Genomic DNA, 27748 nt, shown 5'->3' on the forward strand with positions numbered 1-27748 from the left:
GGTGTGTGGGTGATAGTTGTTTTATAAAAGCCTGTACATGTCCACTGAAATGTGTTCTTTTAAAAATGATACAGTCCATTGAGATGCAACATCTCATTCACAGTGATCCCTAATCAAACAAGCAGTGATTAATTACATCAACACTATAGGGTAGTATGATTAGAGAAAATTTACTTTTGTTTTTATTTGGTTTCTAAAGTATTTTTCTTATTTAAACTTTTAGGACCCTTCAAAGTTTTGCAAGAAATCTGGAGAAATTGCAACAGTTGAATTCCGTGCTGAGGAAGACATACAAGGAGAAACAAGTCCTGTATCGAAGAAGCTTTCTCCACTACCCACTGAAATGACAGATTATGTAACGTCAGCTCCTTCTACTCTTGTTGGTAGCCGTGATCCTGACTTGAAGGATAGAGCACAAATTAATGGAGCAACAACTGTAACAGAAAAATTGGCTCAACTTATTGCAATTTGCCCCCCCTCAAAGTCTTCCAAAACAAAGCAGAAGAAGCCAGGAACTGGAACTGCATCTGGGTTGGTTAAAAACTCTGGGAAGAAGCTACCAGGAACTGGAACTGCAGCTGGACTGGTTAACAAGGACTTAGTAAAGAAATTGCCAGGAACTAGCATTGCTGCTGGATTGGTTAACAAGGACTCAGGGAAGAAGCCACTGGGGACTGGCACTGCAGCCATATTGGTTAACAAAGACTCTGGGAAGAAGCCACCAGGGATTGGCTCTTTAGCTGGAGTGATTAACAAGGACTCTGGAAAGAGGCCACCAGGGATTGGCACTCCATCTGGATTAATTAACAAGGACTCTGGGAAGAAGCAGCCAGTGACTAACTCTGTGGCTGGATTAGTTAATAAGGACTCTGGGAAGAAACCACCAGGGATTGGCACCCCAACAGGATTGGTTAACAAGGAGCCGGTGAAGAAGTCATTGGGGATTGGCACCCCAGTGGGATTGATTAACAAGGAGTCGGGGAAGAAGCTGCTGGGGATTGTTACCCCATCGGGATTGGTAAACAAGGAGTTGGGGAAGAAGCTGGTGGGAATTAGCACCCCAGCAGGATTGATTAACAAAGACTCTGGAAAGAAGCTGCTAGGGATTGGCACCCCAGTGGGACTGGTTAACAAAGACTCTGGGAAGAAACTGCTGGGAATTGGCACTTCAGCAGGATTGATTAACAAGGACTCTGGAAGTCTGAAAGCTGATTCTCTCTGTCCTGCCTCAGAGCCCTTCAAGCTTTCTTGCAGTACAAACCTCAATAATCTTGAAAGCCATGAGACTACAGATTTACTGAAAGATAATATCAGCAGTAAAACTTTTGAGAAACATATTATAAGACAGAATAAAGACAATATCTTGGAAAAGATTTCAGTTCGAAAAGAGGTTGCTGGTATAGACAAAGAAATATTTAATGAAGGAACCTGTATTCAACAGGACAGTTTCCAATGCAATGAAAAGGGGACTTATGAAACATCTAAGCATGAAAAGCAGCTTCCAGTATATTGCACTTCACCAGACTTCAGGACAGGAGGAGCTTCAGATGTATCTACAGCAAAGTCCCCATTTAGTGCTGTCGGAGAGGGAAACCTCCCATCACCCTCACCCACAGTATCTGTTACTACCTTAAACAGGAGCCCCACAGCAACCTCCTCTCCGTTAGCTTCAAATCCATCACATATAAGTACCACCACAGCAGATCTCTTAGAAGGAATTTCTGAGCAGATTGGGAAGACTCAGTTTTCTTCTGACAGTACACTTCTGAACCTGAATAGATCATCGAATCACAGTCTGAGCACTGATTTTAAAGGTGTGGATAAAGAATTAAATGATTCAAAAGCCACACACACAGACACCACAAGAACTAATCCTTCCATAGGGAAAAAAACCAGTCTGACAACTGAATCAAATGTTCATGCTACAATCACCTCTTCAGTGGTTAGCTTCACAAGTTTGTTTAATACCAAACAGTTTCTAAAGATTGGTGCAATAACTGCATCAGGGAAACCTTGCCAAGGAGCTGAGGACCTGAGTGCTACTCAGTCAAAATCTTTAAAGAAAAGAAAAGGAAGGAAACCACGATGGACTAAAGTGGTGTCTAGAAACATATGTCGGCCTCCAAAGGGTCTAGAATTAGAAAGGTCAGAGCTTTTTAAAAACATTTCATGCACTGCACTATCAAACAGTAGTCTGGAGCAGGCTAAGTTCTTGAAAAATATAGGGTCAACTTCATTTATAGAGCATGAATTTGTCAAACATCAGTTGCCAAAACTGAGCAAATCTAGCAGCGGACAGTCTCTTGCTCTGTTAACTGAAGCTGACAAACAGACTCAAAAATTCTATAGTACTCACAAACAGCCCTCCAGTGTGTGTGTGTCAGGTGACATCTTACCAGAAATTTATAAGCCCAAAAGAGGAAGGCCTAAATCAAAGGAGATGCCCCAGCTGGAAGGTCCCCCAAAGAGAACCCTAAAAATTCCAGCATCAAAAGTCTTCTCAGTGCAGTCAAAGGAAGAGCAAGAGCCTCCTGTTCTGCAGCCAGAGATAGAAATTCCCTCCCTAAAACAAAGCTTAACAGGACAGACTTTTCCTAAGAAGAGAGGGAGACCTAAAAGACAGATCAGATCAGCTGTTAAAATGAAACCACCTATTCTGTCTGTGGCATCTTTTGTTGCTACAGATAATTCAAACAAAATGGAATCTGAAAGTGATCAGCAATGTAGTGGGGATTTTTTTGGGAGGAAGGACCAGGTCAGCGGTCCAGAGGAAGCTCAGAAAACTCTGTGTAGCATGAGAGACGTTGAGGTAGAATCAGATAGAAAAGTTACCAAGAGAAGTAATGGGCAATTAATGAAAACAATTATCCGAAAAATAAACAAAATGAAAACTTTGAAGCGAAAAAAGCTTTTGAATCAAATCCTCTCTAGCACAGTGGAGCCAAATAACAAAGGGAAAGTGCAATCAAAACTCCACAATACAGTGTCAACTCTTGCTGCCACATTTGGTTCAAAATTAGGCCAGCAGATAAATGTCAGCAAGAAAGGAACCATTTACATAGGAAAGAGAAGAGGTAGGAAACCTAAAGCTGTCCTAAATGGTATTTTAACTAGTAATTCTGCCAGTTTAACTGTTCTTGAGAATACTACCCAGCAAACAGCGGGGACAATACTGGGACAAGTACTTCCTCCTTTGCTGCCTTCAGCAGCTAATAATTCAGAGGTTCTTCCATCTCCAGTGTGCTCTCAGTCTTCTGCAGCAAGTGGGGGGCAGAGCCCTGTCAGCAGTGATGCAGGATTTGTTGAGCCCAGTTCAGTGCCATATTTACATATACATTCCAGACAAGGAAGTGTAGTTCAGACCCTTGCAATGAAAAAGGCCTCCAAAGGAAGGAGGAGATTATCTCCTCCTACTTTATTGCCGAGCTCTCCTTCTCACTTAAGTGAACTGACATCTCTGAAGGAAGCCACTCCTTCACCAATTAGTGAGTCTCACAGCGATGAGACAGTTCCCAGTGACAGTGGAATAGGAACAGATAATAACAGTACTTCAGACCGAGCAGAGAAATTCTGTGGGCAGAAGAAGAAAAGACATTCATTTGAACATGTTTCCCTCATTTCCCCTGAAACCTCAACAGTTTTAAGTAGCCTAAAAGAAAAACATAAACATAAATGTAAGCGTAGGGGTCATGATTACCTCAGCTACGACAAAATGAAAAGACAGAAGCGAAAAAGGAAAAAGAAATATCCTCAGCTCCGAGGTAGGCAAGACCCTGATTTTCTTGCTGAGTTAGAGGAACTAATAAGTCGTTTGAGTGAAATTAGAATAACCCACAGAAGTCATCATTTTATACCCCGAGACCTACTGCCTACTATTTTTAGGATAAACTTTAATAGCTTCTATACTCATCCAACGTTTCCTTTAGATCCTTTGCACTACATTCGAAAACCTGATTTAAAGAAGAAGAGAGGCAGACCCCCCAAGATGCGGGAGGCTATGGCAGAAATGCCTTTCATGCATAGTCTTAGTTTTCCTCTTTCCAGTACTGGATTCTATCCCTCTTATGGCATGCCTTATTCTCCTTCTCCCCTTGCAGCTGCTCCAATAGGATTAGGTTATTATGGAAGGTATCCTCCAACTCTTTATCCTCCACCACCTTCTCCTTCCTTTACTACCCCACTGCCACCACCTTCTTACATGCATACAGGCCATTTGCTTCTTAACCCTGCCAAATACCACAAGAAGAAGCATAAGCTTCTACGTCAAGAAGCCTTCCTCACAACTAGCAGGACTCCACTCCTCTCTATGAGCACCTACCCCAGTGTTCCACCTGAAATGGCCTATGGCTGGATGCTTGAACATAAACACAGACATCGTCATAAACATAGAGAACATCGTTCTTCAGAGCAACCACAGGTTTCCATGGACACTATAACAGCTAACAGCTCTTCCAGAACAGTCCTGGAATCCTTGAAGCGCTACAGATTTGGGAAGGAGGCTATTGGTGAGAGATATAAACATAAAGAGAAACACAGATGTCATATGTCTTGTCCACACCTTTCACCTTCAAAGGGTTTGCTAAGCAGAGAGGAACAGTGGGTAAGGAGAGAGCCTTCGGAGTCCAATTCCTTAGCGTTGGGATTACAGACACCATTACAGATAGACTGTTCTGAAAACTCTGCAGGTCTGTCCTTGGGAGGATTTACCCCTAGCTCTGAGCCAGCTACCAGTGATGAACACACAAATCTTTTCACAAGTGCAATAGGCAGCTGCAGAGTCACTAACTCTACCAGCACTAGTGGACGTAAAAAATTAACTGACGGCCCTGGACTCTTCAGTGTACAGGAGGCTTCACTCAGCCGACCTCTCAGAAAGGACCCATTGCCTTCTATTGAAAAGGCACTACAGCCACTGTCAGGTAGGAGAGCTTTTTATGCTACCTCCCTTCTTGTTGATGGTATTACTATATTATTGTATTCCATATCTAATAAAATATTTTTAAAAGGTTTGGTGGCAAAAGTTACATTGGCTTATAAAAATTTTCCTATATTAGGAATCTACACCTCTACCCCGATATAACGCTGTCCTTGGGAGCCAAAAAATCTTACCGGGTTATAGGTGAAACCACATTATATCGAACTTGCTTTGATCCACCGGAGCGCGCAGCCCCACGCCCCCCCGGAGCACTGCTTTACCATGTTATATCCGAATTAGTGTTATATTGGGTCATGTTATATCTGGGTAGAGGTGTGCCAGTATAATGGGGTTCTGAAATGCTGTTTGTCACTTTGAGCATCTCCACTGGTTTGGAATACTGTCCTATACAGTACTGGAAACTGTGTATTGTACTGTCTTATGCATGGAGACACCATCAAGATTACCTAAGTGGAATTTCACACAATCCTTTATTACTGTTTTGCTTAACAATACTATCATTATGATTAAGGATGCACTTCCATTATAAGCTCCTATTTTTGATCACTTTAACTTTCTGGGGAAATAGTTCTTTGGATTGAAATTTCTCGTGCTTGATTCTAGTCTAAAAGTAAAGTGTGTTGGTTTTTTTGTGTTTGTTTAATTTGGTAAAATTTTATTTGGCTGGTTTTGAGCTAGCCAGTAATATGCTTTTTTGCCCCCATGCTGTAAGAAAATGTTCAGATTTTTCTTTACTCTTAATAACTCAGTTCCGTTTTTAAAGTATGGTAATAGTCAGAAAAGTAACTATATAAAATTAGTACCTTTTTGTACAACAGATCCTGTATCCTTTTGTGTTCATAAATCATATCTACTTGCTTAACCAAATAAAATATTTTTTTCTGTTTTACTCTCCATGGTACTATAGAGTCAATGCAGTTATGGGAGAGTCAGCTGGATTCTTTAATACTCTGTGCATCGACAGAATTGTTAACTAAATTCCATTGCAGAATCTTTATTACTCGTGACTAGGCAGTTGGTGTGCTTTGACTGCTGCTTATCATAATAAAGTCTCGGTTACTTTGTGCTTCCATCTGTTTTTTGTATCCACCTGTTGTGTCTCATATTATATTTAGGCGTTGTCTACACTGGACTTCTGTTGGTAAAACTTTTGTCATTCAGGGATATGATTAAAAACACCCCCCGAACGACAAAAGTTTTACTGACGAAAAGCGCCGGTGTGAACAGCACTTTGTCAGCAGGAGAGCTCTCCTGCTGACAAAGCTATCGCCTCTCGTTGGGGGTGGAATTTTTTTGTTGGAAGGAGAGCTCTCTCCCGCCAACAAAGAGCGACTGCACTGCGCATCTTTTAGCAGCATGGCTGTAGTGGCACAGCTGTGTCGCCAAAAGATGCATAGTGTAGACATAGCCTTAAATTGTAAACTCTTTGGGACAGGGACTTTCATTTGGTTACATGTTTACCGTGCTTACTACAATGCAGCCTAGATGCCTGACTGGGGCCTCTAGACCACAGGTGGGCACACTACAGCCCGTGGGCCACATCCAGCCCACAGGACCCTCCTGCCTGGCCCCTGAGCTCCTGGCCTGGAAGGCTAGTCCCCAGTCCCTCCCCCGCTGTTCCCCCTTCCCCGCAGCCTCAGGGTGCCACTGGCACAATGCTCTGCGTGGCCGGGCAGCACAGTTGCAGAGCTGTGGCCTGACCCGTGCTCAGGGCTGTGCGGCTGTAGTGCCGCTAGCCATCGGTGCTCCAGGCAGGTAAGTATCTCCAGGTAAGGGGGCAGAGGGTGGGGGTGGGGGGGTTGGATAGGGAGCAGGGGAGTTCAGGGTGGTGGTTAGGGGGCGGGGGTATGGATAAGGGTCGGAGCGGTCAGAGGGTGGAGAACAGGGGCCTGGATGGGGCAGGGGTCCCGGGGGGGGGGCAGTCAGGAATGAGATGGGGGGTTGGATGGGGTAGTGGGGGGCAGTCAGGGGTAGGGAGTCCGGGGGTGGTCAAGGGACAGGGAGTAGGGGGTGGTGGATGGGGCAGGAGTCCCAGTGGGGGGCTGTCAGGGGACGGGGAACGGGGGGGTTGGATGGGGCAGGAGTCCCGGGAGAACCGTCATGGGGCGAGAAGTTGGGGGGGTCAGATAGGAGGCGGGGACTGGGCCATGCCTGGCTGTTTGGGGAGACACAGCCTCCCCTAACCAGCCCTCCATACAATTTTGGAAACCCGATGTAGCCCTCAGGCCAAAAAGTTTGCCCGCCCCTGCTCTAGATGCTATTGCAAAATGATAACAGTAATAATGATGGTGATGCATGAATCAGGAAGAATACATCTTAATATTAATATTCCAGGTTGGTTTGCATAACTGATAAGTTATCTAACTATCTTTTTACTTATAACTTGAGCAAAGTTGAAGTGAAAGCTAACATGAGACAATAAACAGAGAATCCCGTGATGGCATTTTTACTGAATTACAGTTCAGAATATACGTGTACACTACAATTTTCAAACCTGTTTACAATGGTGTTGTAGCCGTGTTGGTTCCAGGATATGAGAGACACAAGGTAGGTAAGGTTTCAGAGTAGCAGCCATGTTAGTCTGTATTCGCAAAAAGAAAAGGAGTACTTGTGGCACCTTAGAGACTAACCAATTTATTTGAGCATGAGCTTTGTAGGAGGTCACTTGAGATGGTGAGTGGGCAATAAGGGTTAGATTGTTATGCAAAAGAGACTTGAAGTGAGCCATTAAGGGATACCAGGCAGGTGTGTGTTACAGATAATTGTAAAAAGAAAAGGAGTACTTGTGGCACCTTAGAGACTAACCAATAATTGTAATGAGCCATGAAACCAGGGTCCCCATTAAGTCCATGGTTTTTAGTGTCCAGCAGCATTATGAACTTAAGTTCCCAGAGTTAGGTTTTGAAGGTGGTGGTGTTCAGGGTTACTCTGAGGGTGAATATTGAAAGATCAGATATGGAGTGATCACTTTGTGAAAAGTTTTTGCCTACAGGTGATATTTTCTGTCTTATTATCTGTCTCTTTTCTAATGGTTCCTAACATTGTTAGCATTTTTGACTGCCACTGCACATTGAGAAGATGTTTTCAGAGAACTATCCACAATGACTCCAAAATCTCTCTTAAGTGGTACCTGCTAATTTAAACCCCATCATTTTGGATGTATAGTTGGGATTATTTTTTCAAATGTCCATTACTTGGCATTTATTAACATTGAATTTCTTCTGCCATTTTGTTGTCCAGTCATCCAGTTTTGAGAGTAAGCTTTAGATTTAATTATTTTGAGTAATTTAGTATTGTCTGCCAACTTTGCCACCTCACTTTTTACCCCTTTTTCCAGATTATTTATGAATATGTTAAAGAGCACAGGTCCCAGTACAGAGCCTTGGGGGACCTCGATATTTACCTTTCTCCGCTATGGAAAACTGACCATTTATTCTTAACATTTGTTTTCTATCTTTTAACCAGTTACTGGTCCATGAGAGGACCTTTCCTCTCACCCCATGACTGCCTACTTTGCTTAAGAGCCTTTGGTGTAGGACCTTGTCAAAGACTTTATGAAAGTCCAAGTACACTGTGTCGAATAGATCACTCTTGTCCCCTTGTTTGCTGACCCCCTCAAATAATTTTAATAGGTTGGTGAGTTGATGTAGGTGCGGTGATGGGTGATGTAGATGCACCCACATAAACAGATTGGATGTACCACTTTAGATGGTAGAGCAGTGGTCACAATGTGTTTGTTGACCACATGTCTGTAAATTTAACTTGTAAAGAAGATTGCCTCAAGCTAAACTCCTTATTATCTCTAATCTGGAGAAAATGTAGAAGCACAAAAACAAGATATGTCTCATCTTCAGGTGCTGGGATAGAAAGCACCTTGTTTTCCAGTACTGGATAGAAAACAGAGACTGTTATATTAGCTAGAGCAACCTTTCAAGTTTTCCAACAAGAAACTACTCAAACAGACAGACATTCTTTTGAAGCTGCTTGTAAACATCACAAGATGCCAAGAGCTCCAGTGTGTTCTAAACTTCTGTCTCTAAGGTAAAAATGGAAAACTGATTAAACAAAGGATCCATTTGATTGGTCTCTCCAGAATCCAGGATCCACTTAAAGCTACAACCATCGCTAATCAGCTGCCTGAAAATGAAATGAACATCACAGCTTTAGATGTACCAGCAAAGGCCATTATGAATAGTGTAAGTAATTGGGCCCTTGCAGCGCCATTATGAACTGGTGTACTGGAAGAGATTCCCTCTTGAAGGAGTCATGGAGAATGCAGTTAGGCCCAAGTAGCATATAGTCAGCCTGAAATATTGCCAATGGGCAGGAAGAGGCAAATTAGATTTCTCATGTATTTCAGGAATAGAAAGTTGGCTTTCATATGAAGAAAGGCATCAGCAGGTACAGCATGTAAAGGAATAGAGTAGTGATTAATCATAACTTAGTTAAATATTTACTACACAAGTATATATAGAACACATGTTGGGATAGTGACATTAAGGTTTTTTAAATTGTCAATGGAACTATTTCTTTTATACCTCCTCCTGTAAAAGATAGTTGCCTTAGTTATGGGTAAAATGATATAGTCTCCCTGGAAGTGAAAAACTATATAAACTTATTTTAATGACTTCATAGCTTTTCTATACATAAAAATATCATAACTTCAAAATCTGGTATATCTTGCCCTTCTACAGCTATAAAAGTGCTGTGTGTGCCACTGGAAAGGGAAGTTAGTGTTAGCTGTGTTAGTCTGTATTCGCAAAAAGAACAGGAGTACTTGTGGCACCTTAGAGACTAACAAATTTATTTGCACATAAGCTCACTTCATCGGATGCTCACGAAAGCTTATGCTCAAATATATTTGTTAGTCTCTAAGGTGCCACAAGTACTCCTGTTCTTTTTGGAAAGGGAAGATTTTCATCTTTCCAGTGATATAAAGCTCTCATTTCTAGCTCTGCTGGGACAAAAATATTAGCTCTTATACCCGTCACAACTTCAGGACTGAATATTGTCCATTATGGGACTTGGGAGGGTGGAGACGGGATTCCACATTTGAAAGGAAAAAAACTAGTCATTTGTTTGGGAGGTTGAAATTTTTAAAATGGTGGCTGTTTGAAGCTGCTCAGAAGCTTGAAATGTTAGGATAAAGAAAGATTTCAGAGTAACAGCCGTGTTAGTCTGTATTCGCAAAAAGAAAAGGAGTACTTACAAGTACTCCTTTTCTTTTTGCAAATACAGACTAACACGGCTGTTACTCTGAAACTAACACGGCTGTTACTCTGAAACCTGTCATTACGCAAGGCACTGCATTTAGCCGTATGGAGTGGAGGTGCCACAAGTACTCCTTTTCTTTTTGAGGATAAAGAAAGTTTCTATGCCGTGGTGCACGCTTCTGCACAATTAGTGAAAGAGAGAGTGCATTTAAGGAGTCTTGCTTACTTGCACATATAATATGTTGAAAAAGTAATATGTGATCCCTATAATAAAAGACTACATTGTAATACATATATATGGAGGGCAGAGTTAAGGTTGCACAGGCAACTTTAATATTGTTGATTCTTGTCTTTTGAATACTGTGCTATGCAGTATAGAAGTGCTTCCTTTTCTGCCTCCAGCAAGGAACAAAATTGTGGTAATTTAAAAAAAAAATGAAAAAGGTAGCAAATGGAGTCTTAGGCTAGCAAAAGTCAAAGCTCGTTGCATAGATGTGTCTCATCATTGGTTCTTAAGTCGTGGAAAATAATTTTTAAAGAAAGGGCAATAGAAATATGATTGTGTGTGTTTCATGCCAATGATAGGGGATATTTTTATCTTTTTATATTTTAGCTCACTGGGTTGCTGTCTTGCAGGAATTATATTAGGATTAGCTGTTAGTCTCTGTGTTTGTTTAAAAAGTATATCTGAGTAAATTATATTAATTGTTTGAAGCACGTGTTTGTGTTATGACTCAGTGATCCAATTTAACCCATGTAAAATGCCAGATACCATGATGATTGGTAGTGTATTCATGTGTAATAATAATAATTGTGACTTTCCTAGCTCTATATTTCAGATTATTAAAAATATTTTAGTTACATAGGAACTAACCTTATGTAGCTCTTCCTGCTATTTATGAAGAAAGCTCCAAAATGCTAAGTCATCAAGGGGTTAAGTTTAAATATGAGGAGTAGAAAACTAGTTGTGGTAGTTAGTGCAGTTCTGGGAATTTCCTGAGGAATTCCATTATGGTGAATGATCTGACTTGGGTTTTATGAGAAACAGTCTAATTAGAGGAAAAGTAGAGACATTTTAGGTTAAAACCTGCTGGTGCAGGCTCTGAATCACCCTCTGTCTTGTAGTGCATATAATTGGTGAGTCAGATTAAATGTATTGCTTTCAGTAAGTGTATTTCCCACAATTGGAACCAGCTGTTTTTATTGTTGAACCAGCTTTTAGCTCAGCATTCAGCTCATTCACAAGAAGCTTCTAGTGCTGCATATCAGCAGTGTGAGACAGCAAAGGCCTTAAGAACTGCATCTAGGAACAAGCTCCATAATCAGAGTTTTATGAAAAGATCAGTGTCAGTTTCATGTTGCTTTTGCCTTTTTTACCATCACAGGAGTATGATACTGAAACACCAAGTATTCATAAAAAGCTCAGATTTGTATACAGTACACTTTAGAGACAATAAGGTGGAAGGAAGGGAAAACCTCTGGTACAGTAAAGGGAGTTCATTTTATTAAAGCAGATGTAAATTATGTGCCACAGTGGAGAGAAGATTGAATCAGAGCAGTTAAAATGACTGGTAGGAAGTGAGAATAATAGCAGGGAATGCCTTCTAAAATTGTAGTAAATGGTCATTGGGGCCAACCACAATATTGTATTTTAGACTGTCCACTCCATATGGTGTAATTCCTACTGGAATAGTCTTTTCATCAATCATACAAGGTTTGTGTCCATCCTTTGAAGCTATTAACAGGTGTTTTCATCATTCTGGGATGTTACTGATACCATAAGTCTTATAGGATATCTAGTATCAGTGGCATCACAGATACATGCATTCTGGGACAACTAGTAAACCAGGAAGTGTCAGGATTTCACAGAGGATAAAAAGAAGTTTTCAAAAGGTAAGTTAAAGCTTTTTGTTATACACTGCTTTCTTTCTGTGGTTAGCAGAAACATTCAGCACATAAACCCATACTAACTCAAAAATCACCAGTCCTTTGCAGTTCACCTTTAAATGACAAGACTAGAGTATGGCTTGGACAGTAAGGCTGTGTCTCCACTGCAGTCAAACACCCACAGCTGGCCCATGTTATCTGAGTCGGGCTTGTGGGACTTGGGCTACTGGGCTGTAAAATTGCGGTGTAAACACTCTGGCTGGAGCCTGGGCTCTCGGACCCTTTGTGGGGTATGCCAGACCCTAAGGGTATGTCTACACTGCAGTATAAACCTTCGGGTTAGTAAAACTCAAGTTAGCAGATCTTGGGTTTGTTAATCTAGGATTTGAGTGTCTATACTAATTTGTAACCTCAGATTAGGAGTTGTTGAACCCTACGTCCCAACTGGGGACTCAGTGTCTACACTGATTTATGTGGGCCCGAGTCCAACCACTCATATCCCAAACTTCCTAGCACCTTTCCAAAATGGGGCCATTCTGTTTCTTTTTTTATGGTGCAGTGCGGGAAAACTTGACTGTCCACCAAACGTGAATGTCCACAGAACAAAGAAAGTGGGATTTTGGGATACTTTTGCTGGACTCCCAGAGCACAAGTCTACACTACTAAGCAATAGGAATTGAACTCTGGATCCTGGCTTGACTCAGTCTTGGACCTTCAGCTCCTGTGGGATCCTGGTACTCTGGGTCCAAGTCCTGGGTTAGCATGATTTGCATATAGAGAGAAGGGGGGCTGGGCTTGAGCCTGAGTTCAAACCATGGGCTTACATTGCAGTGTAGACATGCCCTAATTATTCAAAGCCCCCATGTTCTCATTTCAGGGTATGTGTACACTGCAGTTAGAAACCCACAGCTGACCTGGGCTAAGGAGCTATTTAATTGTGGTGTAGATGTTCAGGTTCAAGCTAAGATCAGGCTCTAGGACCCTGCAAAGTGGGAGGGTCCCAGAGCTCAGGCTGCAGCCCAAGCCTGCTCCACAGTTAAACTTCCCCATAGCCTGAGCCCTGTGAGTCTGAGTCAGCTGGCATGGGGGTGTCTAACTGCAGTGTAGACATACTGTTAGCGATACCACTTGCGCATCAGTTCCTAACAGCTGGGAATGCATTGCAATAAAGTTATGTAAGTAAGCCAGATGATTGTGCTTTGGGCTAACTTCCAGCAAGATGTACATAGTCTTCTAGTGTTCCTTGTAGAGAGCCTCTGTAGGGTTACTTTGCATCATAGAAGAGCGAACAGCCCGTCTGTTGTCTACTTGATACCTCACTGAAACTTTAGGATCCAGAAGAATATACTGATCCTTAGAACTCTGGCCTGAGATATTGAGGAAGAGTATATTTAAAATGAGGGCCCCCAATCTCCTTTACCACAAGCGCCATCCCCTCTTTATTTCCCCATTTTGTTTTCACCTCTCTAAAATAAGGTTTTCTTCTAATCTGTCCCAGTCTAACTCCCACCCTGATGACAGTTGGAAGACAAACATGCCCCTCTCAAGGGGCAGAAAGGTTCATACTCTCTCCCTGCTTGCACACACGTGCTGGCCTGCCTCTTTACAAAGAGCAAATTCTGGTCTCCTTGTCATCATCTTCGTGCTGCCAGCTTCTGCTTTTGACAGTTGACCCCCTGCTGTTTGTTTTGGCGTCTGGATTTGTCAGACGAGTGAGGTGCCAATAAGGTAGGTCAGGCCAGAGGATGCATGAGTACAAGTCTAACTGGGTTTCACAGTGGGCCTGAGACCAGGCCTAGCACCTTTTCATCAACACAGTTTCTCCTAGTGTCCTCCCTAATTCCTTAAGAAATTGAGTTGTCCACAAGTGACATCCAGCTGTGCATTTGGTTTGTTATTTTCCTAAATTGAACAATCTGGTCACAGCTATTGTATTGCTCTTATGCCTCTTTTTAAAAAGTTCTGAATTTATCTCTTTTCTGGATATTATTTTAAGGCATAATGTTATTTAGAAAACTCCCTTTGTTAAAAATAAACCATTTGTTCACAGTCTTTGTAGTTTGTTAAATATACTCTAATCTGATTAAGACACTTTTATGATTAATCTGTTCCTGGAAGAAAACTGCATCCAAAAGTACTTTCACTATCTATTCATCAAAAGGAGAATCTGCTTTTTCTATCATGCCTAGTTAAGTTTGAGGTTTGTAAGCCATAGTCTGGTGTATAAAACACGCACGTGTTCCATATGGAAGCTGTTCTATACCTCTGATAATTTTTATTGTCCGATCTTCACCTTTTCCAATTCTAAAATATCTTTTTTGAGATGAGGTCACCAGAACTGCAGGTAGTGTTCGAGGTGTGGTCATAACGTGGATATTGATAGTGGCAATTATGGTATTTTCTGTCTTCTTATCTATCCCTTTCCTAATGGTTCCTAACATTCAGTTAGTTTTTTTTGCTGTCACTGCACATTGAGCAGATGTTTTCAGAGAACTATCCATGATGACTCCAAGATTTCTTTCTTGAGTGGTAATAGCTAATTTAGACCCCATCATTCTGTATCTATAGTTGCAGTTGTCTTCAGCAGTCATCCCTTTGTCTGACGCTCAAAGAGTACTATTAACCTGGAAGAACAGGTGGAGGATTACTCTCTCCCTGTCCATTCTGGAGTAAGTAGACTCTATAGTTTCTCTAATGTAGGAACATATAGATCTGGTCACTCACAATGTATTTGGGCTGCACAAATTTCCCAAGGAAAAGTAGTCCACATTGGGTCACTATCCCAAAGTAGATCTCTCTGTGGTGTCAAATTCAACCCCTGCCTATGGTTATCATACCTTCCCCATAGTGTCATAACCTCATTCTAAATCAGTTTCTCTCTCCTGCTTCAAGCCTATGGCTAGCAAATTCTTATAGCACCTAATCCAAGTTCATTAAAGCTCCTGACCTCTTCTAGTAGCTGTCAAGTCTGACCAGAGTGCAAGCGGAGGATCACAGGGATAGATTTTCAAAGAGCTCAGTACCTAATAGTTCTCATTTAGGGCACCTAAATCAGCAGTCAGGTTTTCAAAAGAACTTAGTTCCCAGTTAGGTACCTTTTTTCCAATGGAATCTGCTGAATTCTGAACACTTTTGAAAATATGGCTCACAGGCTTTATCTGCTCTTATCTATTCCTAGTCTCAGAACTGTGCTGTCCTTCCTCCCTAAGGTGATCTGTCCCTTGCACACTGGCCAAGAAATTTCCTCCCTATTTTCTGTCCTAACCCCAAGAACATTATAGAAATGTGCAGGTTTTCCCTGGGCATATATGAAGCCTTCAGTTTGTGTGGGTACAAGATTAAGACAGAGAGAAAACCTGAACTCCTCTTTTTATGGTAGCAGAATCCTAAGAACAGGCTTGCAAGTCTCCAACGGTATTATATTCAAATGGATTGGGTTGTGCATTTCCAAGTCTTGGAAGATTTCCTATCTATGAAAATTTCTAACCTGCTGTAGCAGCATAGTGGGAGGAGACAAGCAGAGGCTTCCAAAACTCTTCATGATCCTGATTGCCCGGCTGCTTATTGCGAATTTGGTCATCTAGAGGAGGACCCACTCTCACTTACTAGTTATTGTCGCAGAACACAGGCAGAAAAAGTCCACAGCGAGAATTTTTTTAAAAAACTATTTAGAACCATTTCCTCTCATATTTCTTATACAATGTATATTGGGTTAGCTGTCAGGTTATATCCAGGTTTCAGAGTAGCAGCCGTGTTAGTCTTTATCCGCAAAAAGAAAAGGAGTACTCGTGTAGCTCACAAAAGCTTATGCTCAAATGAATTTGTTAGTCTCTAAGGTGCCACAAGTACTCCTTTTCTTTTTGAGGTTATATCCAGTTATCTCTCCTTGGAACCTGTGTCAGTTTGCCCTCTTTTAATTGAGAAATTTCTCTTTTGTCCTTACCAGAAGTCTGCAAGTGAAAGAATTTGGCTACCATTTATGTGATTCAGATTCTTAGGTTCTGTCTGGAGAGCACTAAGGAGCCAACAGAAAAGTTGGATTTATTTTTATTTTTATTTGGTCTTGATTCTTCTAAGCAGTGGCTGACCATATCTGCATGTTACATGTAGATGGATTTATTCCTGTGTTTGTAAATCTTTTTGGATGTAAGAACCTGTTCTCAGTTTATGGTTGAAACCCATGCTTCCAAATATATTTCTGCCATTTGCTTAAGGAAGTTTCTTTAGATGAGACATTTGTAAGCCAGTTTTACATAAAAGTTGCAACACTCTTCTTACAAGTATATGGGCACTTTTTTATTAAGTCTTTGACAGTAGTTTCTTAATACAACTTTACTTTTTTACAGTTATAATTTAGTAATTATTGCTCATTGAATACAATGACTGAGAAAGTGTTTAAGAAGATTCATGGTAAACAACATGCTTGAGTACTTTGAGAAAAAAAAATCTTTAGCCTTTCACCACCAACTATAGATTTACATTATATTATTATTTTTATTATTTATTTTTAATGTAATAGTGCTTAGGAGCCCCACTCATGTACTTCTGTACAGATACACGACAAGAAGACTGTCCCTGTCCTGCAGAGCTAGCTTGCCTCTTAGGGTATATATCTACACTGAAATCAAGAGATGTCATTGCAGCACATGTAGATACTGATCGAAGCTAGCTTGAATAACAATAGCAGTGAAATCATGGCAGAACAGGCAGTTACAAAGGCTAGCCCCGTCTACCCATAAATTTGGATACATACTCTAGCTAGCTCAGGTATGTCTACATGTGATTCAGTCACACCTCCCAGTTGCAGTGTAGACATATCCACAATCTCTCAGTACTACTTGAAGATCGCACAGCCACCATTCATAACTGGCATATTGGCTTTATCATGGCAACATAAGATTAATCTCCATCTTCTATATTATTACAAATCTAGTAATGTAAACAGTGTGTGGGTGAAATCTTGGCCACATTTGAGTCAATGGCAAAACTCTCATTGACTTCAGTAGGACAAGGATTTCACTCTATATTTAATTGCCTGGAGTAATTCTTATTTGTAATAAGGTCCACAGATCTATGGCTTTGTGTACTCTATTCTGTGCAGCCTTGGAGGCTCCATCTCTGAGAAACCCTCCAGATTTCATCTGCCTTTCCAGGTACAGTCAGGCAGACCAGCGCCTCCTGTTGAAGAGCATTTGTAAAGAAGAAGAAGAAAAAGGAAAAGAGCTTAAGATCTCCAGGCCGATAGGGGTTTGCTTTTATTGGCAGAGAGGATTCCCTGTCTCCTCATTTGCTGGAAACTTCCATGCTCCCTGCTCACCCACACCGAGTGCAGCATGGCAGAGAAGGCTGAGAGGGGAGAACCAGATGTTTCCTGAACTTTCTCTGCTGATTAAATGCCTGCATGGAGATCTGTGCCTGTTCTTTGAAGACCCAGATCTGTCTCAGGTGCTCAGACAGGGGTAGGATTCTCAGCAGCCTCCTCCTCTGAGCAGGAGAGCTCCCAGGAAGCAGTGGCAGCACCTCAGCGACAGCAAAATCCCACAGGCCTGGCACAGATGACAGCAGCAGGCAGTCTTGGGATCAGCAAGCAGTACTGGCAGCTGCTCCCCATGTGGAACCACAGTATCAAAAGGCAAGGGAAGCTTCCTCTCAACCACTGGAGCCCACATTCACAGCCCTGTGTGTTGACCTTGAAGCAACTGCCCAGTCCCACCCCCATGCCGCTACAGCAGCAGGAAACTACTGTACTGTCAAGGATCCAGAGACAGAGCAAGGAGAGCCTGGTAAGAGGCCCTTGGACCCAGCTCCTTCCTCCATTCTATAGCATGCCCACTGCCCAACCCTGCAGTGGCTCAGCGTGGATTACACCCCGACAGCAATGTCAGCCCAATGCTGTCTTCTAGTGCAGCAAATGGGTCAAGGACTCCCTTTGAATGTTCAGGGTTGAAGCCTGGTGTCTTTGGGGTGGCCACCCCTGTGGGCTTAACCTATCTCCAGGCCACATCCAGGAATCTCCCTTAAACAAAGCCTGGGAGCTGGGAAGTTGCCTTCTGGACCCAGTCCAGCACAAAACTGTTTCTCAGGGCAAGAAAGCCACTCAAAAGAATAACCACAAGGTCCTGCTACCTTCCAGGGAACCATCAGTTTGAAATTTCTCTCCCTCCTGAGGAGGAGGATGATCAAGGGGAGTCGTAAGAAAGAGGTCTCACAGATGTTCAGACCCTTCTAGACACCCTAACATAAAGTGCATACACACACACGCACACAAGAGCCCCTAATTCTCTTCATCTACTGAAAAATCTGATTTAGGGGATTCCTCTAGGAGGCCCTCTAGAGGCACAAAGTGTAGTCTGTTTCCCTCAAACTGCATAAGTCTGCGTGGTGCAGACAGCCTGATAATCCTCAGCACCTTGCTCCTTTGCTCATTTTCATGGAGTGCAGCAGGGCAGATAATCCTCAGTGTCTGGTTCCATTGGTCACCGTCATGGAGGGCAGCAGGGCAAAAATCCTCAACGCCTTGTTCTCCTGTTCAACTTCATGGACTGTGACAGGGCAGATATTCTTCTGTACCTAGTTCTCTTGCTCACCTTCATGGAGTGCAGCCCAGGATAATCCACCAGCATTTAGATCCCCTGCTCTCCTTCATAAAGTGCAGCATGGCAAATCAATGCAAAAAAGACCAAGCCATAGACATATTCTGTTTCCTCTAGGCATTCCTACACACAACCCCAAAAAGGAAATTCTCCCTGCTTAGGGGAGTAAGGCTAACACACCAGATCATAGCTAATTATCAGTTAATAAAATCCTGCGGGGGAACACCACACACAAAGAATAGTCGTACTTGTGGCACCTTAGAGACTAACAAATTTATTTGAGCATAAGCTTTCATGAGCTACTGCTCACTTCATCAGATGCATTCAGTGGAAAATACAGTGGGGAGATTTATATACATAGAGAACATGAAACAATCATACACACTGTAATGAGAGTGATCAGGTAAGGTGAGCTATTACCAGCAGAAGAGCGGGGTGGGGGGTGGGGGGGATCTTTTGTAGTGATAATCAAGGTGGACCATTTCCAGCAGTTGACAAGAACATCTGAGGAACAGTAGGGGGAGGGGGGGGAATAAGCATGGGGAAATAGTTTTACTTTGTGTAATGACCCATCCACTCCCAGTCTTTATTCAAGCCTAAGTTAATTGTTTCCAGTTTGCAAATTAATTCCCATTCAGTAGTCTCTCGTTGGAGTCTGTTTTTGAAGTTTTTTTGTTGAAGAATTGCAATTTTTAGGTCTGTAACATTTGGGGACAACGTATACCTTCAAATCAGTGGCGCTATTTCCCCATGTTTATTTCCCCTTCCCCCCCCCCCCTCCCCAGTTCCTCAGATGTTCTTGTCAACTGCTGGAAATGGCCCACCTTGATTATCACTACAAAAGATCCCTCCCCCTCCCCCCCCCACTCTCCTGCTGGTAATAGCTCACCTTACCTCATCACTCTCGTTACAGTGCGTATGATTGTTTCATGTTCTCTATGTATATAAATCTCCCCACTGTATTTTCCACTGAATGCATCCGATGAAGTGAGCTGTAGCTCACAAAAGCTTATGTTCAAATAAATTTGTTAGTCTCTAAGGTGCCACAAGTACTCCTTTTCTTTTTGTGCATACAGACTAACACGGCTGCTACTCTGAAACCTGACACGAAGAATAGACTTTCAGGGAAAGTGTATTGTGAACTACAATTATCTCTGCAGATGCCTTAGACAGGCTATAGCTATGTATCTCTGGTCACGCACCCAATGAATGTGTAATAGTGGAACAGGGATTTCTTGTCAGATCTAAAAACTGGAAAAGCATTGGGCTGTTGTCTTCAGCTGCCACTGCAGGTCGCCATGTCTTAAATATTGGATTGTCATTTTCAGCTGTTGCTGTGGATCACCAGGTCCTAATGTCCTAGTTATTGCTCTTTTCCCACTATTTCTTCTATCCCACATGTCCCCGGACTTCATTCTATGAAGCCAGAAGGTTCCTCAGAATGCACCAGTCAAAATTTATCCTGGTGTCACTACCAAAGATATATGTGCCTTTTCCCCTGGTGGTGAAGTACTCGTCATTTCTAACTGGGAAAATTTTTTACCTGAAAGAATGGCCTCCTCACTATACAGGCCCTTTGTAGGCAGCCAGGTCCAGGCAGGCATAATCTCCGCCTCCTTCAGGCATAAACACTATCAAGGGCATCTGGCCAACAAGAATAAATATATAAACAAAAGAAAACTGTTATCTAACACCCCAAGGCAGGGGTAGGCAAACTACAGCCTGCAGGTGACATCCGGCCCGCCAGCCGATTTAATCTGCCCTTGAGCTCCTAGTGGGGTGTGGGGCTTGCCCCGCTCCCGCTCTCCAGCTGGGGAGCAGGGTCGGGAGCCGCTTCGCGCAACTCCTGGAAGCAGCAGCATGCCCCCCTTCTGGCTCCTATGTTTAAGGTCAGCCTGGGGGCTCTGCATACTACCTCCACCCCAAGCGCCGCCCCCGCAGCTCTCATTGGCCGGGAGCTGCAGCCAATGGGAGCTGTAGGGGCGGTGCCTGCCGACGGGGAAGCGCGCAGAGCCCCCTAGCCGCACCTCCGGGTAGGAGCTGGAGTGGGGACATGCCACTACTTCCGGGAGCTGCTTGAGGTATGTGCAGCCCGGAGCCTGCATCCCTGAGCCCCTCCTGCGCCCCAATCCCCTGCCCCAGCCCTGATCCCCCTCCTGCCCTCCAAACCCCTCGATCCCAGCCTGGAGCACTCTCCTGCACCCCACGCCTCTCATCCCCAGCCCCACCCCAGAGCCTGCACCCATAGCCAGAGCTCTCACCCCCACACACACACTCCTGCCCCAGCCTGGAGCCCCCTCCCGCACCCTGAACTCATTTCTGGCCACACCCCAGAGCACTCACCCCCCCATGCCCCAACTGCCTGTCCCAGCCCTGATCTCCCTCCCACCCTCCGAACCCATTGGTACCAGCCTGGAGTACCCTCCTACTCCCCAAATCCCAGAGCCCGCACCTCCAGCCCAGAGCCCCCTCCCGCACCCTGAATTCCTCATTTCTGGCCCCACCCCAGAGCCTGCACCCCCAGACAGAGCCCTTACTCCGTCCTGCACCCCAACCCCAATTTCGTGAGCATTCATGACCCGTCATACAATTTCCATACCTAGATGTGGCCCTCAGGCCAAAAAGTTTGCCCACCCATGCCCTAAGGGTACGTCTACACTGCAAAAGAAAAAGAAAAAGAAAAAAAACTCTGTGATAGCGTGTCTCAGAGGCCAGGTCAACTGACTTGGGCTCCTGGGGCTTGCATTACCGAGCAACAAATAACAATGTGTAGATGTTCCAACTTAGTCTGGAGCTAAAGCTCTGAGGTCCACCCCACTTGTCGGTTTCAGAGCCCCAGCCCAAGCAGGAATGTCTACGGTGCTGGTTTTAGCCCCATTATGCAAGCCCAAGTCAGTTGACCTGGGCTCTGAGACTTGCTGCTGCTGATTTTGCAGTGTAGACACACCCTGTGTGCCCTGCAGAGCTAACATGGGCAGACAGTATGGCAAGTATGTTCTCTGTCAACCAATTAAAACATTTGCACAGCCTAGGAGGTTTTGCTTGAGGAATAGTCAGGGCATACAGACAGCCATCCTACATCTCCTGCAAATGGGAGCAATTGAACCTGTCTCCACCTCTTCAGGAGAAAAAAGGCCTTATTCCATATTGTTTCTCGTTTTAAAAAAATCAGAAGACTACAGAGCAGTTCTCAACGTCAGGTATCTCAACAGATTAAAAAATAAATAAATTCAAGATGGAGACCCTAAAATCCAGACTAACTGCCATCCACAGAGGGGGCTGCATGACATCTGTAAGATGTCTGAGAAACTCAATTTGTCAGTCTCACAGGTGCTGCTTCACCTTTGCTCTTGGAGCACAACATTACCGATACAAGCCCTTGCCATTTGGTTTGACCACAGCACTGCAAGTGTTTACACAAATGCTGCTAGTGTTAATATCAGCCATCAGAAAGGAAGGTTCCAGTCTCCCCCTTTCTGGGTGACCTCCTTTTCTGAGCCTCAGTCAGTCAGTATGGACTGTACTGTCATAGCAATAAGGGCTGCAGAGCCATGGTTTTGTGAGAGTCAGTTTGCAGTCTCAGCATATTCACAGTCTGAGTGGGAACAGTAACTGTCCTCTACAAATTGCAGGAAACAAATGAGAAGCAGACACATCTTATTAAAATGGTCAACTTCTCAAGGGGAGAGTATCCATTCATATGTTTCTGTCTCTTCTGGGATTAGTGGTCTCCCATATGGATATTCTTAGTGCATCAGTGCTCACATGAGGCCGCTACAGAACTTCATTTTATCGCTCCCTCAACTGTCTCTTATCCACTGCTCAACTAAGGTATATCACACCAGGAGAATTCCCAGGTTGTTCATGAAGGGACAAAGATTGTACAAAGAATCTAGTCCAAACAATAGCACAAGCATACCATAAACTGAGGAGAGCTCAAGGCAATCCAGTATGGTCTCAAGGCTCTGCTCCCATCTCTGGACTTACCTCAAGTGCTGATCAGGATAGACAACAGCTCAGCCCTGTCATACAACAACAGATTAAGGGAACAAGGTCTACTGTCCTTCAAAGAGAAACTCACCTCCTGATGACTTGGGCAAAGGAGAATCTGCAGTCAATTCACTTTTTTCTTATCCAAGGCAAAACTGAATGCTACAGCCAACTGGCTCAAGAAGCAAAAGCTAGAACATCCAGAATGAAAACTACACCTTAGAGGTGTTTCATCTCCTGATATACAATGTTACTCTCTCAGCAATAGATCTGTTTGCCTCCCACCTGAATTGCATGGTTTCAGAGTTATTCTCTTAGGGCATGGCTACACTAGAAACTTCAAAGCACTGCCATGGGAGTGCTCCCGTGGCAGCGCTTTGAAGTGCAAGTGTGGTCGTGCGCAAGTGCTGGGAGAGAGCTCTCTCAGCACTCCCGGTAATCCACCTCCACGAGGGGATTAGCTCCGAGCGCTGGGAGCGCGGCTTCCAGCGCTCGGAGCCTGTCCACACTAGCGCTTTAAAGCGTTCAGACTTGCTGCACTCAGGGGGGGTGATTTTTCACACCCCTGATCCAGGAAGTTAGAGCGCTATAAAATGTAAGTGTAGACAAGCCCTTACTGGTGGGATCACAGACCCAAGGCAACAAAGGCTTTGTTGTAACTATGGCTGAAAGGGACTCTTACATGCCTTCCCTCCCTTTTTATGTCCTCAGAATTCTACAGAAGATCAGGAGTGAAGCAGAACTGGTAATTCTGTTATCCCTATTCTGGCCAAGGAGGCCTTGGGTCTTTGATCCCCTTCACAGGGTATAAAGATCACTCTTCTGCCTTCCATCTAGAAGAGATATGATATTACATGGGCCAATCAAAATCCAGACAGTCTGAGACTAGCTGTCTGGTTTTTGGACAGAACCTCTTAAGTCAGAGGTAACTCAGAGAGGTAATATCCACTATTTTAGCTTCCAGAAATAAATCTACTCAGTGTATTCAAGGGCATGGTTGAGCTTTAACCATTAGTCCCAGGTCAAGCGTCTGACCCCTCCTTACCCCCTCTCACCTGTATTGGTACCACAGATTCTCGCATATCTTCAGAATAGACTCAGGTTAGACCTGACAGTTCAAACACAAAGATCAAGGTGCTACTTTGTCTAGCATCCCCTGTGCGGTAGATAACTGTTGAATTTTCATCATACCCAGTTATCCAGCATTTTTCTTATGAGAGCATAATCTCCTCTGCATCCTCCTGATGTGCATAAAGTTATTTTATGGAATCATACCTGGTTCTGAATGTTGTCATAGGGCCTCCATTTGAACCACTCGTGAAGGTATCTTATTACTTTCTAACCATTAAAATGGCTTTGTTTCATGAGAATTATGTCTGTTTGCAGGGTGTTTGAGTTAGGAGCTCTTTTCCTGGAACTTCATTACTGCATGTTCTATAAGGCTAAAGTGATACTCAGAACCGACCCTGTCTTCATAATCAAGACTAACTCCAGGCTCCCTAGAGCACAGGAAATTGTTCTTCCCTCTTTCTGTCAAGTTCTGTCACACTCCAAAGAGAAATTGTGGCATACTTTGGATGTCCAGAGGTCTCAATGTATATATTCACTACAGAGCACAGGTCAGAATGACAAACACTTCTTTAATGCTTTTTATCCACTGTTTAGAGGGAAAGAAGGCTTCAAAATCCTCCCTTCCAGGTGGCTGAGATATTGTATCTCAGAGGCGTACAAGTCAAAAAGCCTAATTGCATTTTCCAATATCAGAGCTCACTGCCTCAGAGCCAAGGCAGCTTCATGGGCAGAAAGACCATATGCCCCATACAAGAAAATCTGTAAACCAGCCACCTGTTCATCTATTCATGCCACCTTTAAAATTCTACAAGTTGGACATCCAGTCATCATCTGATGCTGCCTTGAGTAGATGGTGCATCTACTGTAGCATCCTTGTAACTATTTGGAAAAGGTTATTCCCTTTCACTTCTGTGCATATCTGTATATAGTTCCCTCCTGAGTGAACACTGCTATAAAATCCCAGTGTCATGGATCTGGGGACCTCATTACGTATAAGAAAAGGAAAATATATCCATGTCTTACCTGAAAACTACCTTTCTTAGAATAATGAGGTCCACAGATTCAATCCACACTAAATGGGCTGTTAAGTGGGGAAAAATACTGACTTATTATTTGGCACTCAAAGTTTGTTATTCATTGAATTCCTTGCTCTGCAGAATTCCTTGTTCTGTTTAGTCTTAATGACTCATTTTCCTTTCTGATATAGAGTGCTTAATTTTTCCTAGGCTATGGAAATGTCTGAACTGGCGGTTTCTCGGCGGTGGAACCACACCTGCCCTGCCTCTGATTGACAGGGTTGGTCTGCCTCCAAGGCTGCATAGAGCAGAATACCCAGTGTCCTGGGTCTGTGGCCCTCATTACTCCAAGACATGAAATATTCAGCTAAGACATGGATAAAATCTGTTAAATATTTCACAGTCTTATGCAGGCAGCTCATTTATGTTCATTAGAATTGTAATATGATTTACCTTATTATTACATATTATTTTTGGAGATTAAGTGCCAAATTTCTAAGTGGTCCTCTACCTAGCCTTCTCTTGTGCTTGTGCATATAAAGCATTGAACTTTGCAGATACAGATAGCTCCACTCACTTTAAAAATGCAAACTGTATGTACCCAGAGATGCAAGAATTCTTCTAGTCTTATTTTCCTGCAAAGTGAGGTGTTGGGGGAGTGTGTATACTGTTGCAGATGTACAACCATGAGCTTAAAAGTAGGCCTTTAATCGGAAATACATATAGTAAAAGTTAGTTTAATTGTAAAACAGCCCCCTCTTTCTAGGAGGGTAGTGTTTTTGATTGTTACTAATCATCGGACATGAGAAACTCTGCCCTTCCCCACTTGCGTGCCCCATACAAACAAGTGTTATTTCTGGTAAAAATTGTTACCCTGCTTTAAACATTTGACATCTGGAATGTGTTTCATTGGCATTTCTAGTTTTAAGTTAATTTAAGTTCTCTTGGGCTTTTGTTTTCTCTTCTCTGCTTTTCAGGCACCCTGCCAGCACAGGACAAGCCCTCCCAGAGGCAGACGGAGAGCACAAATTGCAGTCCTTCCAGAAAGAGATCTACTTCTGAGAGCACATCTTCTACAGGCAAGTAACATTTGCTCTTCACCAAGGTTGTCAGGATAGATACTAATGCTGAGGTCTGCACTACAATAGATAGGGAAGGCAGCAGTTCAAGAGGAGACCTAACCGCACTAGTACCTCAGCACACAGATGCTGGGCTCACCCACCCCAATAGAAGCTTTCAGTTGTGTCCCATGCCCTTTCTTAAAGCAGGAGTTCGTGTTGCAAAACAGTTTCTGTTGTAGCCCTTGCTTTTGGTTGGGCCATTCCTCTGAGATGCTGTCATCTTTGGGTCTGGAACTGGCCGTACCTGTTCTCTGTACAAGGCTGTTTCCTTTTTAAAAAAAAAAATTAAAAATGAAGGGGAAAAAAAGGGCAGAACAAGATCGGCCATTATTAGTGAAAGAAGAGAGAAAAAGTGCATTTTCCTTTATCTGACATAAGGATGACACAAAGACTTGACACTTCTGTCTCACCTTTATGTATACTTTCCCTCTAATGGGGTGACTACAAAATAGTTCAGTAACATTTCTCCTGGAAGACACCAATGAAGAATAATTCTACTTATTGAAGTAAGGGGCACTGGAAAGTTTAATAAATCATGAGCAATGATGCAGCCTCAGTCACCCTCTTCTCTGATCAACCATTCATACGCTCTCCTATGTGGGAAAAGTGTACAGTGAAAATCTATAAAGCTACCAACCCTTCTTCAAAGCTCACTGCCTGCATAATGCATACAGAAAAGAGCAAAGTGATAACATCTTGGCAGATGGCAAGGTGTGATCATTGCTACAGAATGACTAAGAACTGTGCACATCCTTGACTAAGAACTGTGCACAGATTTGTGACCCTGTCTCCCTGTTACCCTGGCTTGTTTGTCTCATCCACTTGTCACTTCTTGTGTTTTAGATTATAAATAGGCTTGGGAGGATTAGATTTTTATTGGTAAATGTTAATTTGAGTGTATACACACAAACCAACAAAAAAATATTTCTACTGATATTAATCAAAATGTACGGATAGGCAAAGTAAGAAAAATGCTTCTTGAGAACTTGAGATTTTTATTTAAGGATATTTACTTTGTCAGTGTCATCATATACAATTCATCATTAATGATTATAAAGCTTTAAGGCTTTGAATCTCAGTGTCTACTGTCATTAAATAATAATTATCTGATTTCCCCCACAATTTCCCACAACTGTGAAAATTTAAATAGATGAAAATTTTAAAAAAAGCTTAAAAATAAACATTGATATTATCCATTGAAATTATAAAAAAATAAAAATAGAATTCTGCCAAGCTTCGTAATAAGTGCTTTGGGTAGTGTACTATCATTTATTGTATGCTTGTATAGTGCCTATCACAATGACTATATACAATATTTAACAATATAATTGTTAAATAATATGGTGGTGAGCACCTTGAAAATCCAAAAACAGACTATGTCAGTATGTAATTAGATTAGTGGTATGGCTGTTGTTTGCTGTGTAAATTGGATTCAAGTGCACTTATGTAAACTGGTGGTATGACCATATGCAGTTGATTGGCAGCATTCATCATCTATTACAACATAAATTGGATTGGTGGCACAGCCATCCGTCGTTGCAGAAATTGTTGTTATTTTTTATGATTTCCAAGGGTCCACAAGGTGCCAAAATTGCTCAGATCCTTAATTTAAACAGAGAAATTTGAAGTTTTTTTTTTTTTTTTAGCATATTCCTGTACAGAGCAAAGATGTTCCATTTGACTTGTTTACACGTTCATTTTAAAGAGACAATTAAAAAGTTGATTTAACCCACTGGCACAAGTCTGTGTACAGGAAGACATTGGAAATTCAGGATATCTCTTGTGCAAGAAGAGTGCAAGTAGAAAACTGAATGGCAAATTTATCATCGCCATAAAGATGAAGCTGCTAGGGCTTCTGGTGTGACCATTTCTGTCTTTAAATTCTTTGTAGATCATGAGCACATTGTGTATTTCAATGTTT

At 42.7% G+C, this 27748-nt stretch overlaps 1 protein-coding gene across 1 annotated transcript in view; it reads left to right on the forward strand.

Moving 5' to 3' along the window:
• Positions 1–27748, forward strand: part of ASH1L (ASH1 like histone lysine methyltransferase) — a 154975-nt gene that overhangs the window by 59260 nt on the left and 67967 nt on the right. Inside the window, exons 3-4 of the mRNA XM_048828935.2 lie at positions 224–4919; positions 25684–25785. Coding sequence (XP_048684892.2) covers positions 224–4919; positions 25684–25785 — 4798 coding nt within the window. The remainder of the gene's footprint in view (positions 1–223; positions 4920–25683; positions 25786–27748) is intronic.

Source organism: Caretta caretta, chromosome 24, assembly GCF_965140235.1.
Source record: "Caretta caretta isolate rCarCar2 chromosome 24, rCarCar1.hap1, whole genome shotgun sequence".
Classification (NCBI taxonomy): Eukaryota; Metazoa; Chordata; order Testudines; family Cheloniidae; genus Caretta; species Caretta caretta.